Below are 15,253 nucleotides of genomic sequence, written 5' to 3'. Positions count from 1 at the left end.
TGTTTTTCTTCTTTCTGCAAGTTACTCTCATTAATCCTTGTACGCATAACATTTCTCTTTGAATGTTTAAGTTTTATGTCATTTATAAATCTCTTGTCACAAACTGTCTTTTTTTTTTTTTTTTGGTTTTTCTCCGGTACTGGGAACCGAACTCACGACCTTGCGCTTGCCAGGCAGGCGCTTTTGCCGCTGAGCTAAATCCCCAGCCCCCTATTCCTAGTTTCTATCTTTCTAAATGTCAACTTTTAAAAAGTTTGCTAAATACTAAACTTTTTTACCCAGTTATGTGTTTTGGCTCTGTTTTACCCAACTATAAGTTTTGATTTGGGACACAACTTAGAAACAGCAAAGTTAATTTATATTATAGGATTGTAGTGACCAGAGACCTTGGTTATCATTGTGACCTCATATTCTTTGATCACTTCATCTCTTTGTTTGAGCACATATTATAAAAGTGTGAATTGGTTGTTGGAAACATTTTGACTTTTACCTGTTCCCATCATTAAAGTACTTGGAGAACAATGCTCAACAAGCAGAGTAGGCAAGGATGCGTAGAGCTTGAATAAACATTTTAGAAAGACACAAAAAGGGAGATTGCAAAAATATTATTAAATTAGATGTAAGTGATTATTTTGTTTCATTGATGACTTTTCTTACTACAAAGTCAGTATCTTCTTAGGACCATCCCCAAAATAAAATAAACAAACACAAGAAGAAAATGAACATATACCAGTAATCCTACTCTTACATTGACACATTTCTACCAGCTTGAACCACTTGTGGTATATGTATGACCGGTGGTGTAAACAGATTTAATCACTTTTATTGGTCTTTTTACTAATAAAAGTACTAAAAAGCTGTCTGATGGAACAGTCATGCATGTACCACTGGTGGTTCAACCCAGCAGCAAGACATATGAATTGGGCCCTACCATGAGTGTGTTAATAATTTGGTATATGTGTCTGTGCTGCCATATCCCTTGCTGTGCATGTATGCACTAAAACATACAGTGATGCCTCAGATCACAAATGCTCCTGTTTGCAAAAAATTTGGTTCTCAAACAAAAGCATTCAACAGACTTTTGCTTTCATTCACAAACTCTATGTTGGATGACAAACACAACTGCAGCCATCTTTCCTACACAAACACAAATGTGACCATCTTCCCCCAAATCATAATCAAATTAAGTTTATCAACAAAGGTACCACTGTGTATGCATATATATTTTAAAAATCAAAATATTTACTATTTTAAGTATCAAAATACAGTATATATATAGTATATATATGCAAACATCCTTATATATTTTTATGATTAAAAGCATATATATTTAAAATCAGTATAATCATATTTTTGTAATTAAAATCATACAAGATATGGCTTTCCCACTTTGCTGTATTATTCTGATAGGATAAGTTCTTGTTACTGTCAGTTTAGAGGTTGACCTTGCCTGACCTAATACCTGCTTTTACTGTTTTTCCTAACCTTTTACTTCATTAGTCTCTATTCTTGATGTTTTCATCTGTTTCTGAAAGTTTAAAGAATTCCTTTTCATTTTGGGATATATAGCAGAGTGTCCAGAAACCTTCAGAAGTCTTGTTGTCTTGTATCTGATGCACCATAATGTTTTACAAAAGGACATTCTTGTGGTATAGACCATATTTCTTGCTTGTAGTAGAAGGACTCTCAGCTTTGATGCTATAGTTTTGGCTTCTCAGCCTCCATGAGTATGTACAGTGTCTCAGATGCTTCAGCATCTCCCCTACATAGGTCATAACACTTACCAGTACTTTGAATCTCCACATAGATTGAATAACAGTAACCATATTGAATACTCACGTAATACATCAAAGTTTACAAACTTTCTTCCTGCCTCCGTCCCTTCCTTCCCTCCTTCCCTCCCTCCCCTCTTCCTTTCTTTTCTCTCTCTCCTCTTTCCTCCCCCATCTCTTTCTCATTTCAGTGCTGAGAATCAAACCCAGAGCCTCTTATATGATTACATCCATATAACAGTGTCTTCTTCACAGGATTATTACCCTCTTCAAGTTGAAACTACAGAGGTATTCATACATCAGGGTGTACTTGAGCTGCGCCTTCTGATTTCCTGTGCCTTGGTCATTCCATTAAATCATGTTGCTCTTTGTATGAGTGAAGGTTAGGATGGGTGACTCAGTCTTGCTTTCCACACATTATAACTTCTGTTTATTTATGTATTTGAGTTCTCAGTGGTCTTCAGTCTCCTGTTGACTGGAACTCCCATACAGAACAGCCTCCAAGAACTCTACTCTCTCCTCAGTTTTGTGGAGCCTGATCTCTTTTGCAAGGAGCAGGTAGAAGATTTTGTTCAGCGTTATCAGGATATTGAGAAAGAATCTAAATCAGGCAAGTTCCTTTTCTACAAATCTTCTCCAAGAGGTCTTGGCACAGAAACTTCGCTGGTGCATAGCAGTTAGAGATAGAAAAGAGAGAGAGCTGATAACCAAAGACACCCTCTGGGAAGAGAAGAGCCACAGATATAAGGAAGGTCTTGGGTCCTTCATGTTGTCTGTTATTGTGTGCTATCCATGAAAGAATTACTCAGTAATTACTACATGATTCTACACCACAGCTGATTTGGTTTATTTTTGAAAGAAATAGAAAATTACTGCTGGTTTGTACACCCCTCCACTTGTAATATCTATAAAACTTCGTTAATTTTCCTTGCTGCTTCCCAAGGTATATAAGAAAGTGGGTGCTATAATCCCAACCTGCTATTCCACATTCTGCATTACTAATGTTTCTTTTGAGCACTGCACTAAAACCAGAAGTATGAGATGGATGGTAAATGAAGGAGAAGGATAGAAACCTTACCATCCATGTAGCTAGCAGCTTTCTTTTTTTTTCTTTTTCTTTTTGGCCATGCTAGGGATTGAACCCAGGGCCTTCTGCATGCAAGGCCAGCACTCTACCACTGAGCCACATCCTCAGCCCTCTTTAGTACCTTTTCCCCTCTGCCTTGTTGAATTACGTGAATATCCCTATGATATTATCTTAGGATGATTATTCTAAACAAATGGCATGCATATGAACTGGTGATTATGTGTGTGTTGGATAAGTATAATTTGGAAGGTTGTTTCACAACAAAAATCCCCTTACCATACAGTAAGGATTGCCTAAGGAATCTGCTCTTAGTACTCCCATGTTTAGAGTTGCCAGGTAAAGTTGCCATATATTCCAAAACTACTCATTGTTTATCTGAAATTCAAATTTAACTAGTTACCTGTACTTTTATTTTTTGTATGTGGCATTCCAACATATAGTATAGGTTTAATCAGATTAGTTTTTGAAGTTCAGGATACTTGGTAAAAGAACAGGGTATTTGAAGTCAAAAGAACCAAATTGATTGCTGGCAACATTTACATTCCACTTGGGTAATGTTGCTTAATTTCCTCGAGCCTCACTGAGCTCTGTTATTAAAACAGTGACATATTACTTGCTTGCTCTGCATTTCTAATCTGTTAAGCCACTAATAAGTTTAATGCAGAAACACCCTAGAAATAAAACAGGTTAATGCAAATGAGATAATTAGTAAGAATAAATTCTGTGAGTGGTCTTGGTTCTTGGGGTAAGAGCCAGTAACAATGTCAGAGGGAGTTGGAAGGAACTAGAGAAGGAAGAAATACCAATGGTCTTCACCCTATGGTGGTTCGGTTTGTAATTCCCAGTCAGTAGAAGCTGTACTTTAAATTTTGAATTTTTATTGACACAAAATATTTGTACATACTTGTGAGGTACAATATGTTTTGATTTGCATATGTGTAGGGTGATGATCACCTCAGGTAATTATCATATTTATCACATAAACTTATCATTTCTTTTTAGTGAGTACATTCAAAATCCTGTAATTACTTTGAGATATATAATGCATTATTATATATTCTCAACATCATAAATCATTAGGGAAATTAAAAATAAAACTGTGATGGGTTACTACTTAATCCTAGTGAGAATGGCTATTACCAAAACGACAAAAAATAAATGCTGGAGAGGATATGGAGAAACAGAAGCTCCACTACATTCCTGGTGGAAATGTAAATTAGTACAATCATGTTCGTAGTAATGTGAATTAATACAGTCATAATAGAAAGCAGGATGGAGATGCCTCAAAAAACTAAAAATGTAACTCCCATATAATCCAGCAATCCCACCACTGAAATATATAAGAAGAAATGAAATCAGCATGTCAAAGAGACATCTGCATTCTCATGTTTATTGCACTACTTTTTACAATAGCCAGAAAAGGGTGCTAATCTAAATATCCATCAGCAAATGAATAAAGAAAATATGGTATGTATCGGCAAGAGGATACTAGTCAGCCATACAAAAGCATGAATTTTGATCTTTTCCCAGGCTAGATATGGGTAAAATACTCTGGATTTGCTGGGTGGCAATTGTGAGTCATAGGTCTCCAGTCAGCCAGGTGACCATGAGGGTAAATAACTGATAGTGTACAGTGTTCTGTGTTGCTGGCGTTGCTTGGATACAGGTACTCAATAAATTATATGAAACATTCAGTACTTTTTAGTAAAATGCGCTTCGTGTTAAATTATTTTGCCCTACTATATATTAGTATAAGTGTTCCAAGTATGTTTTAAGCAGTGTAATCTATGATGTTAGGTGAATTAGGTATATTAAATGCATTTCAGCTTAGATTTTCAACTCTGATTGGTTTATAGAGACATAATCCATCCAGGAGCATCTGTACTATGAAAAATTTCTATATGACATAGGATGCAGAATTAGAGAAATAAAAATAGATTGCTGTATATTCTCTAGTAGTTGATGCCTTGGTCCTACTTTTGTCCTCACTCTTGGATTTCTTCTTCTTATACAGCAAGTGAACTGCACAGACTCTTGCAGCCATTTCTGTTGAGGCGAGTGAAAGCTGAAGTAGCTGCAGAGCTTCCCAAGAAGACTGAAGTAGTGATATACCATGGCATGTCAGCGTTGCAGAAAAAATACTATAAGGCTATTTTGATGAAAGACTTAGGTAATAGAGGGCACTTGTCCATTTAGAAAGTAAATGAGGATATGATTTTTCATGCAGAGAGGTATTTTATAATCATCCACATTTTGTATTCTGAATGACACTCAGGTCCGCTGCAGTGAGACCTAGTAGAGTCTGTTTCTTGTAACTTAGATAGGCGTTGCAGTAGTGAAAAATCTGTTTCCTCTCACTCAGTTTTCCTTATTGCCTGTAAATTAAAATACTTGCAAATATTCCCAACATGCTCTTTATCTTCCCACCCTGTCAAATGCTTAATAGATTGTAACTATTGAATCAGATTTACTGGGAGGGGTTGGGAGTGGGAGGGGAGAGACAGGAGTGGAATCATCTGATTTTCACTTTTATGGCTTGTTTTGTTTCAGTTTGTCCAATCCTTTGACTCCATAACAGTTAAAGAGGGAAATTTTACAAAAAGAATATCAAATTACTTCTCAGTTCAATTTATAGTTGAGATTTCCTTTTCAAAACAAAGCGATGGCTAAGAAAATTTCATATGATTGTGCTGTGAATTCTAAATGAAGTTCATTGCAGTTTGGGAAGTGAGTAGAGGTGTGAGGGATATTCTGTGAAGTAAGTTTATTCATGGAAATTTTTTTTTTTTTGGTTTGACAGTCCATTTTTCTTTTTCTTTAAAAAATTTCAGATGCATTTGAAAATGAGATGGCAAAGAATGTTAAACTTCAGAACATTTTGTCCCAGCTTCGAAAATGTGTGGATCACCCATATTTGTTTGATGGTGAGATAGTGCCCTCTTTTTCCACATTATTTTTCATTTATACTTCTGTGGGCAAAATCATAGCAAAATTCTTCAAAAGACTTACCTGTATTTACTGTATACTTTATTCTTATTCTCTGTATATTAATGTAATCCAATATGCGGTTCATAGTCAGATTTCTTCAAAGGCCACCCTAATGTTCTTAGGTCTTTTTCTTTTTTTAATCCAGAATAAGTCATAGAATTTGTCACATCTCTTTATTCCCCTGTAAGCTAGAAATATTCTTTAACTTGTTTTTTGTCTTTTATATCTTTTAGGATATTGACAGTTTTTAGAATATTGGCAGCTTTAGAGATCAAAGCTAATGGTTTTACAGAATAGGTCATAAGGTGGATTTACCTGAGCCTATCTTCATGATTATGTTTCCCCTCGTCTTGAACCCACTCATCACCACTATGCTAGCTCACTCATGACTCTGTGATGCTCAACCAGTAGTTCTCAGTTTCTGCTTCATTTCAGTTAACCTCTCAGAAGCCTTTGGCATAGTTGATCACTTCTTCCTGGAAACACTTCCTTCACTCAGGTGCCAGGATAGCACTTTCTCTTGACTTCTCTTCTGGTCCATATCCGTTCCTTCTCAATATCCTTTGCTGCTTCCCCTTCATCTTACCAACTTCTATAAATTTCCCTGTGAGTATTGGTTTAATTGTCTCCTACAAATTTGATGTCTAGTGTTTTCATTTTTGTTTTGTCAGGGGGCTTTTAGTACACTCTATTTAGTAGCCCAGGACCTCTGGCATGGAGGCCTTAGAATAGGATTAATGCAGAATGTTTACTTTGGCCCTTGAATGGTGTCTTTGTCAGGAGTGCTGTGAATTGTTTGAAAATAGCACAGAATCTTTTTTTTTGGTAGAGTAAACTAGCTTTGAACATTAAGCTTAGTTTATTTTTCTTTCTTTTTTATTAGTATATGTTTGCAATATATGATACACACATTAATGGTGTGGAATTGGTATGTATACCTATCACATCTTGATCTTTTTTACTTCTCCTTCCCCCTGTCCTGTCTCCCACCCATGCCCAGAGCCCCTTCTCATCTCCACATTGTCTGTCTTCCTGTTTCCTGTCATCTTTTATTTTGCTTTTTAATTATTAATATACTAGGTTGTTCATATAAGAGAAACTGCAGTTTAACCTTCTGTGTCTGATTTATTTCACTTAGTATTATGGTCTCAAAGTGAATCTATTTGCCTACAAATGACTCAAATTTATGCTTTTTATGGCTGAGTAGTACTCTAGGGTGTGTGTGTGTGTATGTGTGTGTGTGTGTGTGTGTATATATATATGTAATATATATAAAATACATATTTTTTACCCATTGGACAAAGAGGCTGCTTCTAAGATTTACCTATTGTGATTTGTGCTGCTATAATCATGAGTATGCATCTATTACTGTTATATGATGTCTTTAACTATTTGGGGACGATACCTGTAAGCAGTACAGCTTCATCAAATGGAATTTCTGTTTTTATTTTTTTGATGAATCTCCATACTGATTTCCATAGTGGTTGTATTAATTTGTATTCCCACCAATAATGTAGAGTTCTTTTTACCTCACAACTCTGCCAGCATTTGTTGTTTTTTTAAATTTCTTTTTTGTTTGTTTTACTTTGTTTTATTTTTTGAGACAAGTTGTTCTATGTAGTTCAGGTTGGCCTTGGACTCACTATGCTCGCCTCACACTCATGGCAGACCTCCTGCCTCAGCCTCCCAAGGGCTAAAATTACAGATGTGTGATTTCTTGATGATGCCCATTGTTTCTGGAATAAGATAGAATCTCAATGTTGTTTTGATTTGCATTTCTCTAATGATCAAAAATACTGAACATTTTTTCAAATATAGTAATTATTGGCCATTTGTACATCTACTTTTGAGAAGTATCTCTTTATTTCAACATCCCATTTTTTGATTAGGTCTTTTATTTTTGAGGGTCTTTTTTTTTTGAGTTCTTATGTATTCTATATTTTAGTCCCCTGAGGAATAGCTAGTAGAAAAACCTGAAGTTGTTTCTGCATCTTCTTCAGTCCTGTTGCATTGATTCACATGTCTTTTTGTGGCAGTAGCACGCTAATTTTTATTATTATAACTTTATCGTACAACTTGCCATCAAGGATCGTGATCCCTCCTGCTTTGCTCTTGTAGCCCAGGATTGCTTTTGTTATTCTGGATTTCTTCTGGTTCCATATAAAGTTCTGTGAAGATTGCTATAGGTATTTTGATTGGCATTGCATTAATTCTGTGTATGGCTGTTGGCAGTATGGCCATTTTGACAATCTTCATTCTGCCTATCAAAGAACAGAGGATATCTTTTCATTTTCTGCTGTCCTCTTAGATCTTTTCTTCAGAGTACTATAGTTTTTATTGTAGAGGTTTCTCACTTCCTTGGTTAGATTAATTCCTAGATATTTACATTTATTTTTAAGCCCATGTGAATTGGGTTTTTTAAAAATTTCTTTCATGATGGAATCATGCCACCTTGCTGAATTTATTAGTTTCAAGTGTCTTTTTGGTGAAAGGATCTTTTTGTCTTCTGTGTGAAGGATCATGTGATCCTTTTTATATGTATCCCTTTTATTTATTTCTCTAGCCTGATTGCTTAGCTCGTTTTGAGCCCTCTGTTGAACAGATGTGATAAGAGTGGACACCCTTATCTTGTTCCTGATTTTAGTGAGGATGCTGTCAGTTTTTTCCCATTTACTATAATGTTGGTAATGGATTTGTTATAAATGGCTTTATCAGTTTGAGATAAAGTCCCTCTAAACCTATTTTCAAGAAAGTGTTTTTTTTTTTTTTTATCATGAATAAATGTTGGGTTTTGTCAAATGCTTTTTCTTCCTCCACTGAAATGATCATGTGCTTTTTGTCTGTCCTTTCATTTATGTGATACATTTACTGATTTACATATGTTGAACCATACTTGCATTCCTAGGATGATATGTTGCATTGTGTTTGGCAATATCTTGTTGAGGATTTTTACCTCTGTGTTTATTAAGGATATTGGCCTGTAGTTTTCTTTTTTGTGTTAAATGGCTTCAGTGTTAGGGTAGTGCTGGTTTCCAGGAATGAGTTTGGCAGTACTTCTTTCCTTTTGATTTCCTGGAAGAGTTTGAGGAGTATTGGTGTTATATGTTTCCTGAAGTTTTAATAGAATTCTCTGGTGAACCCATGGGCCCTGGGTTGTCTTTTGTTGGTAGTTTTTATTGCTGCCTCTATTTCATTTCTTGTTATTAGTCTGTTGATAGTTGTAATATCTTCTTGTTTTAATTTTGGTAATTTATATATTTGCAGGAATTTTTTCATTTCTTTACTTCATTGGACTATAGTTTTTTGTGATAGTTTCTTATAATCCTCTGTATTTTGGTGGTGTCAGTTGTGATTTTTGCCTTTTTCATTTGTAATTGCACTGATATGGGGTTTTTTCTTTGCATTTTTGGGTAATTTGGCTGAAAGTTTATCGGTCTTATTCTTTCAGACAACCAACTCTGATTCTTGTATTTTTTTTACTATCAATTTCAATAATTTCCACTATGATCTTTATAATTTGTTTCCTTCTGTTAGTTTTGGGTTTGGATTGTTCATGTTTTTCTAGGACCTTGAGATATATCATTAGATTATTTATTTGGGATCTCTCTATTCTTTTAATGTGTGTATTCACAGCTATAACCTTCCCTCATAGAAGAGCTTTCATTTTGTCCCATATGTTTTGGTATGATTTTAGGAAATTTTTATTCCCAGATTTCTTCTGTAACCCACTGTTTATTCAACAATGACTTATTCAGTCTCCTGTGTTTGCATAGTTTCTGTCACTTCTTTTTCTGTTGATTTCTGTCTTCATTCTGCTATGATTCAATACTATAGAGAGGATTATTTTAATTCTTTTGTATTTATTTAAGCATGCTTTATAGCCCAAGATAATGGACTATTTTGGAAAAATTTTCATGTGCTGGTGAGAAAAATGTCTTTTGTTGTTGTGAAATAGTACACTGTAGATATCTGTTAAACCCATTTGTTCATGGTGTGGCTTCTCACCACAGAAGGTGGGACTTCTGTGTCCTTCACAACCCAAGCTTGTGGCTGCTTAAACTCCTCAGGGGTCTATGTCTAGCCTGCCCCTTCTCTGGGACTGGCTGTGGCTGTGTCACCCCCAGTCACTGCAGTAGTGTGACCCAGAGAGCCTGAAGTGTAGTTGTCTGTGACTTCTGATTCCTGGAATAGTAGTTCAGTCTTCAACTGTAAACACGTTCCCTAAATGGCCCTTGATCATATCTCTCCCAAATATGGCAGATGTTGCAGTGAATTTCTTTTCCAACTCTGACCTACCATGCAGAAGAATTTACTTTCAGAGTAACCCCACCTTCCACCATATTTGAGGCTTACAATAACCATGAACTTTCCTTGGATTTAGAGCTGCCAGTCTAGTCTGTTATTTATCCCTGGGTACCAGACCATCTCTGGATTTACCTAGTCTTTGGGAAAACAGGACTTCCTTCTCCCTGGAAGTTGAGGTTAGCATTCTAGGCTGCTTTATCCTTTTCTTGGCATTATCTTCAGTTTCTCTAGTTTCTCTGTGATTTCTACTTTGCTTATTCCCTCTTTTTAAATTACTGGAACTCTACATCTTTTTCTCTTAGTTAAGTTGTTTTCTAGGAGTCTCAGTTTCAGGTATGAGAGTCAGTGTTTTGTGGCTGGCTTTTACTGTACCATCTTTAATCCCTAAAGAACTGTACCATCTTTAATCCCTAAAAATTGCGCTGGATCTTTTCTTTTTCTTTTTTGAGACAGGGTCATGGTATGTAGTTCAGGCTGGCTTTGAACTGTGTACCCCAGGCCGGCCTTGAACTTGGGGTGATCTTCCTGCCTCAGCCTCCTGAGTTCTGGGATTACAGGTGTGTGCTACCATGCCTGGCTACATTGAATCTTAATTAGATGCACATTTGAAATTTTTTTCTTTTAAGGGAAATGGGGCATTAGGAACATGTAGATTTTGAAGTAAACCTGGCTGCCTAGGAATTACTAGTATATGCATCTAAGCCTGTGTCCTGGTTGCTTCTCCCTTTATGTTTGTGATAAATAATAAATACACCCATGGGGAAGTGGTACAAACATGTATCATATCTTCATTTTTTTATTTCTCCTTTCCTCCCTACTCTCCGTAGCCTCAGATCCCTTTCACATTCCACATAATCTATCTTCGACTTTCTAGAGATCCTGAAGATTTCAATTTTGGATCTTCTTGACTTTTAGCATTATCCTATGCCTCAGTTTCCTGAAGAGTGGGTTTGTTCCTTAGATAAATGTCTGTTAGGCCTTCGAGTATACTGAACTGTGTTATGGGTGTTAGGCAGCACTGAGACTATCATGCAAAGAAATAGTTATAAAATGCCAACACATGATGAGACTGGGCATATTCTGCATTAAAAGGAGCTTGGGCTCTCTTGCTGTAACCTAGGCACTGGCCTTTCTGATGGCGACTTCCTTGTTGGGGCATATTATTGTGAGTGGGTTCTTTCTCTCCCAGGTGTGGAGCCAGAACCTTTTGAAGTTGGAGATCATCTGATTGAAGCAAGTGGGAAGCTTCACCTACTGGATAAGCTCTTGGCATTCCTTCATTCTAGGTAGGTAATGTTACGGCAAGATCCTAATAACATGAGGAACTGGCAGCCCACCTTAATTCTTTGTGCCTTTTTATTTATTTATTTTTTTTGAGACAGGGTTTTGCTGTGTAGCCCAGGCTCACTCTGGTATCCCAGGCTGGCTTCAAATTCATTGCATTCTTTCTGCCTCAGCCTCCCAAGTGTTGGGATTACAGGCGTATACCCCCATGCATGGTTTGTGTCTTCAGTGAAGGAGTTCTGACAAGACATGTAGGTCATGGTATAGGTAGAGTTTATTGCAAGATGATAGATTTTCACCAAGAAAAAGAGAAATACACCTAAAGCATGAAAGTGGGTAAGCATCAAAATGGTAGCTGTCCTAAATAGGGTCTCAGGTTGCGTTTATATTGATTAATCTCCCAGGTGTGGAGCCAGAACCTTTTGAAGTTGGAGATCACCTGATTGATCTTTCAAAGAGTAGCCTTTCTTTCCTCTGAGGTCATTGTTCTTAAATAAAATGGCTTTGTTTAACCCACTTCAGGGAGGAGTAGTATAGATTCCTGTTTACTTGTTAGGTGGATGTCTCCATTTAATTTTTTTTTAACTTCGTATTTTTTATGAGTACATATTTGTCATATATATTGGTCACATTCATCATAGGGAATTTATCTTGAGTCTTCTTTTTTCTCCCATTCTCCTTCCCTCCCTTCAACCTTTTTTCCCTTCCCCATTTGCAAAAGGTTTTTTTCCTAATTTTTTCTTGCTATTCTTGTTTTGCCCTTTTCTCTTCCTCCCCCGCCTCCTTTGTTCCCCTTCCCATTTGAATATGTTTTTCTCTGCTTTCCAGTGTCTGTCCTCCATTATGCTCCTTATTTACCTTTTGGGTTTCTCATACAAGAGGAACAATGTGATATTTAAACTTGTGTGTCTGATTTCTTTCACTTAAGATTATGGTCTTGCGGTGCATTCATTTTATTTTTTTATATTTTACTGGCACATTTCAGATGTACATAATAATAGGATTCATCATATGGAATTTGTACCTGTACACGATATATCTTGATTTTTCTTTTTTTCCCCTTTCCCTCCCCTCCCTTTAACCCCTCTTCTCTTTATTTTATAAAAGCTTTGTTTTCTTTTTGTTGGTTTGTTTTTTTGACATATAGGGTCTTGTTATGTAGTTCAGGGTGGTGCTGAACTCACTATGTAGCCCAGGCTGGCCTTGAACTTGTAACAGTCCCGACTCAGCCTGCCAGGGGCTGGGATTACAGGTGTGTGCCCCCATGCCAGGCCTGTTTCCATTTTTCCTTATATTCTCTTTTCTTCCTTTTCCTTTCCTTCCTCTCCTCCTCCCCACTTCTTAGTTCCCCTTCTCATCTGAACATTTTCTTCCTGTTTCACAATATTTATTGTACATTTTGGTCCTTATTTATACTTTTGGTTTCTCACACTAGGGAAACCATGAAATATTTGGACATGTGTGTCTGATTTATTTCGCCTAAGAGTGTGGGGTCAAGGTGCATCTATTTAGCTAGAAATGTTTCAAATTTATCCTTTATGGCAGAGTAGTACTCCATTGTGAAAAAATCCACATCTTATCTATTCATTTATCAGTTGATGGGCATTTGGGCTGTTTCCAAGAGTTAGCTAGTACAAACTATGCTGCAAATAAATATGGGTGTGCATATATTGTTGTGGTATGATGCTTTTAATTCTTTCAAGAAGATACCTAGAAGGCGAGTAGCTGGGTCAAATGCAACATCTAATCCTGGTTTTTTGAGGAATCTTCACACTGATTTCCACAGTAGTTGCACCAGTCTATCTTCCCACCAACAGTGGAGAAATGTTTTCCTCCACAGCCAGCATTTGTTATTGGTTGATTTCTTGCTTATAGCCAATTATTGTGGAGTGAGATGGAATCTTAGTGTTGTTTTGATTTGCATCTTTTGAATGATCAGTGGTGTTGAACATTTTTTCATATATTTATTTGTCATTTGTACTTCTGCATCTGAAAAATGTCTATTCATTTTAGAATCCCATTTTTGGATTGGGTCTTTAAATTTGGGGGTGTCTGATTTTTTTAGTTCTTTATATATCCTAGATGTTAGTCCTTTTTCTGAGGCACAACTGGCAAAATTTTTTTTCCCACTTTATGGGTTGTCTCTTCACTCTGTTGGTGCTTTCTTTTGCTTTGCAAAAGCTGTTTATTTAATAAAATGAGATCCTAGTTGGTGATTCTTTGTGATATTTCCTATGTGATTAGGGATTTGTTCATAAAGTTTTTACCTACACCTATGTCTTTAAGAGTTCTGCCCTGTTGGGCGTAGTGGCGCATGCCTATAGTCCCAGCTCTTGAGAGGCTGAGGAAGGAGGAACGCTGACAGTTTGAGACCAGCCTGGGCTACAAAGTAAGTGCAAGGCCAGCCCGAACTGCATAGTGAGACCCTGTCTCAAAAAGACCAAAAAAAAAAAAAAAAAAAAAGACTTCTGCCTATTCTCTCTTCCAACAGATTTAGTGTTTCTGCTTTAATACTTAGCTCTTCGATCCATTTTGATCTTAGTTTAGTGCATGGCAATAGACATGGGTCTAGTTTTATTCTTTAGCATGTGGAAAGCCAGTTTTTCCAGCACCATTTATTAAAGAGGCTATCTTTCTTCCAGTGAAGGTATTTGGCACCTTTGTCAAAGATAAAGTGGCTGAGCATGTTTAGAGTTGTTTCTGTATTTTCTAATCTGTTTTCTTGATCCTGAGGTCTGTTTTTTACCAATACTGTGCTGTTTTTATCACTGTAGCTTTGTAGTATAATTTCAAGTCAGGGATTGTGATGCCCCCTGACTTGCCTTCGTTGCCCAGAATTGCTTTTGCTATTCTAGGCCTTGTCTGGTTCCAGATGAATTTTAGAATTCTCTAATTCTGTGAGGTATGCTACAGGTATTTTGATCAGAATTGCATTAAATCTTTATAATAGCTTTGGAAATATGACCATTTTCAATATATTGAGTCTACCTATCCAAAAACAGGAAAATCTTTCCATTTTTTGATATCTTCTTCAGTCTCCTTTTTCAGAGTACTGTGTTTTTCAATGTAAAAGTCTTTTACTTCCTTTATTAGGTTGAATCCTAAGTATTTCAATTTGGGGGGGGGATGCTATTATGAAAGGTGTTGTTTCCCTAAAATTTGTCTCTCAATGAGTTTGTTATTTGTGAACAGGAATGCTGTTGATTTTTGAGTGTTGATTTTGTATCCGGCCTCAAGACTGAATTTGGTTATTAAATCTAGAAGTCTTTTGGTGGAGTTTTGAAGTCTTCTGTATGGAGTACCATGTCATCTGCAAATAATGATAATTTCTTGCGTTCCTATCCATATTCATTTTATTTCTTTCTCTTGTCTATTGCTCTGGCTAATTTTTCCTGAGCTATATTAGAATGGTGATAGTGGACATCTTGTCTTATTCCTGACTTTAGAGTGAAAGCCTTCTTTTTTTTGCCCCTTTATTATGATGTTGGCTATTGGTTTGTCATAGATGGCTTTTATCAGATTGAAATAAAGACGACCTATTCCAATTTTCTGTAGGATTTAATCATGAAAAGGTGTTGGACTTTGTCAGATGCTTTTTCTGTGTCTGTTGAGATGATCATGTGATTTTTGTCCTTAGCTCTGTTGATATGGTGTATTACATTTATTGGTTTTCATATGTTGAACTATCCCTGCATCCCTGGGATGAATCCTTATTGGTCATAGTATATTCTTGATAATTTGTTGTGTTCTATTTGCTAGTATCTTATTGAGGATTTTTACATCTATATTGATAGAGGACATTGGCTTGTAGTTCTCT

At 36.3% G+C, this 15,253-nt stretch overlaps 1 protein-coding gene across 2 annotated transcripts in view; it reads left to right on the top strand.

Annotated features, from left to right (window-relative positions):
- Chd1l (chromodomain helicase DNA binding protein 1-like) overlaps positions 1–15,253 on the top strand; it is a 56,583-nt gene that overhangs the window by 16,235 nt on the left and 25,095 nt on the right. For both annotated transcript variants that reach the window (XM_005413466.2, XM_005413468.2), the window contains 4 exons: positions 2,220–2,382; positions 4,874–5,029; positions 5,691–5,783; positions 11,342–11,438. In XM_005413466.2, the coding sequence (XP_005413523.1) occupies positions 2,220–2,382; positions 4,874–5,029; positions 5,691–5,783; positions 11,342–11,438 (509 nt within the window). The remainder of the gene's footprint in view (positions 1–2,219; positions 2,383–4,873; positions 5,030–5,690; positions 5,784–11,341; positions 11,439–15,253) is intronic.

This window comes from Chinchilla lanigera, unplaced genomic scaffold, assembly GCF_000276665.1.
Source record: "Chinchilla lanigera isolate Chin_1 unplaced genomic scaffold, ChiLan1.0 scaffold00167, whole genome shotgun sequence".
NCBI classification, from domain to species: domain Eukaryota; kingdom Metazoa; phylum Chordata; class Mammalia; order Rodentia; family Chinchillidae; genus Chinchilla; species Chinchilla lanigera.
This window is presented reverse-complemented; position numbering and strand designations above follow the sequence as displayed.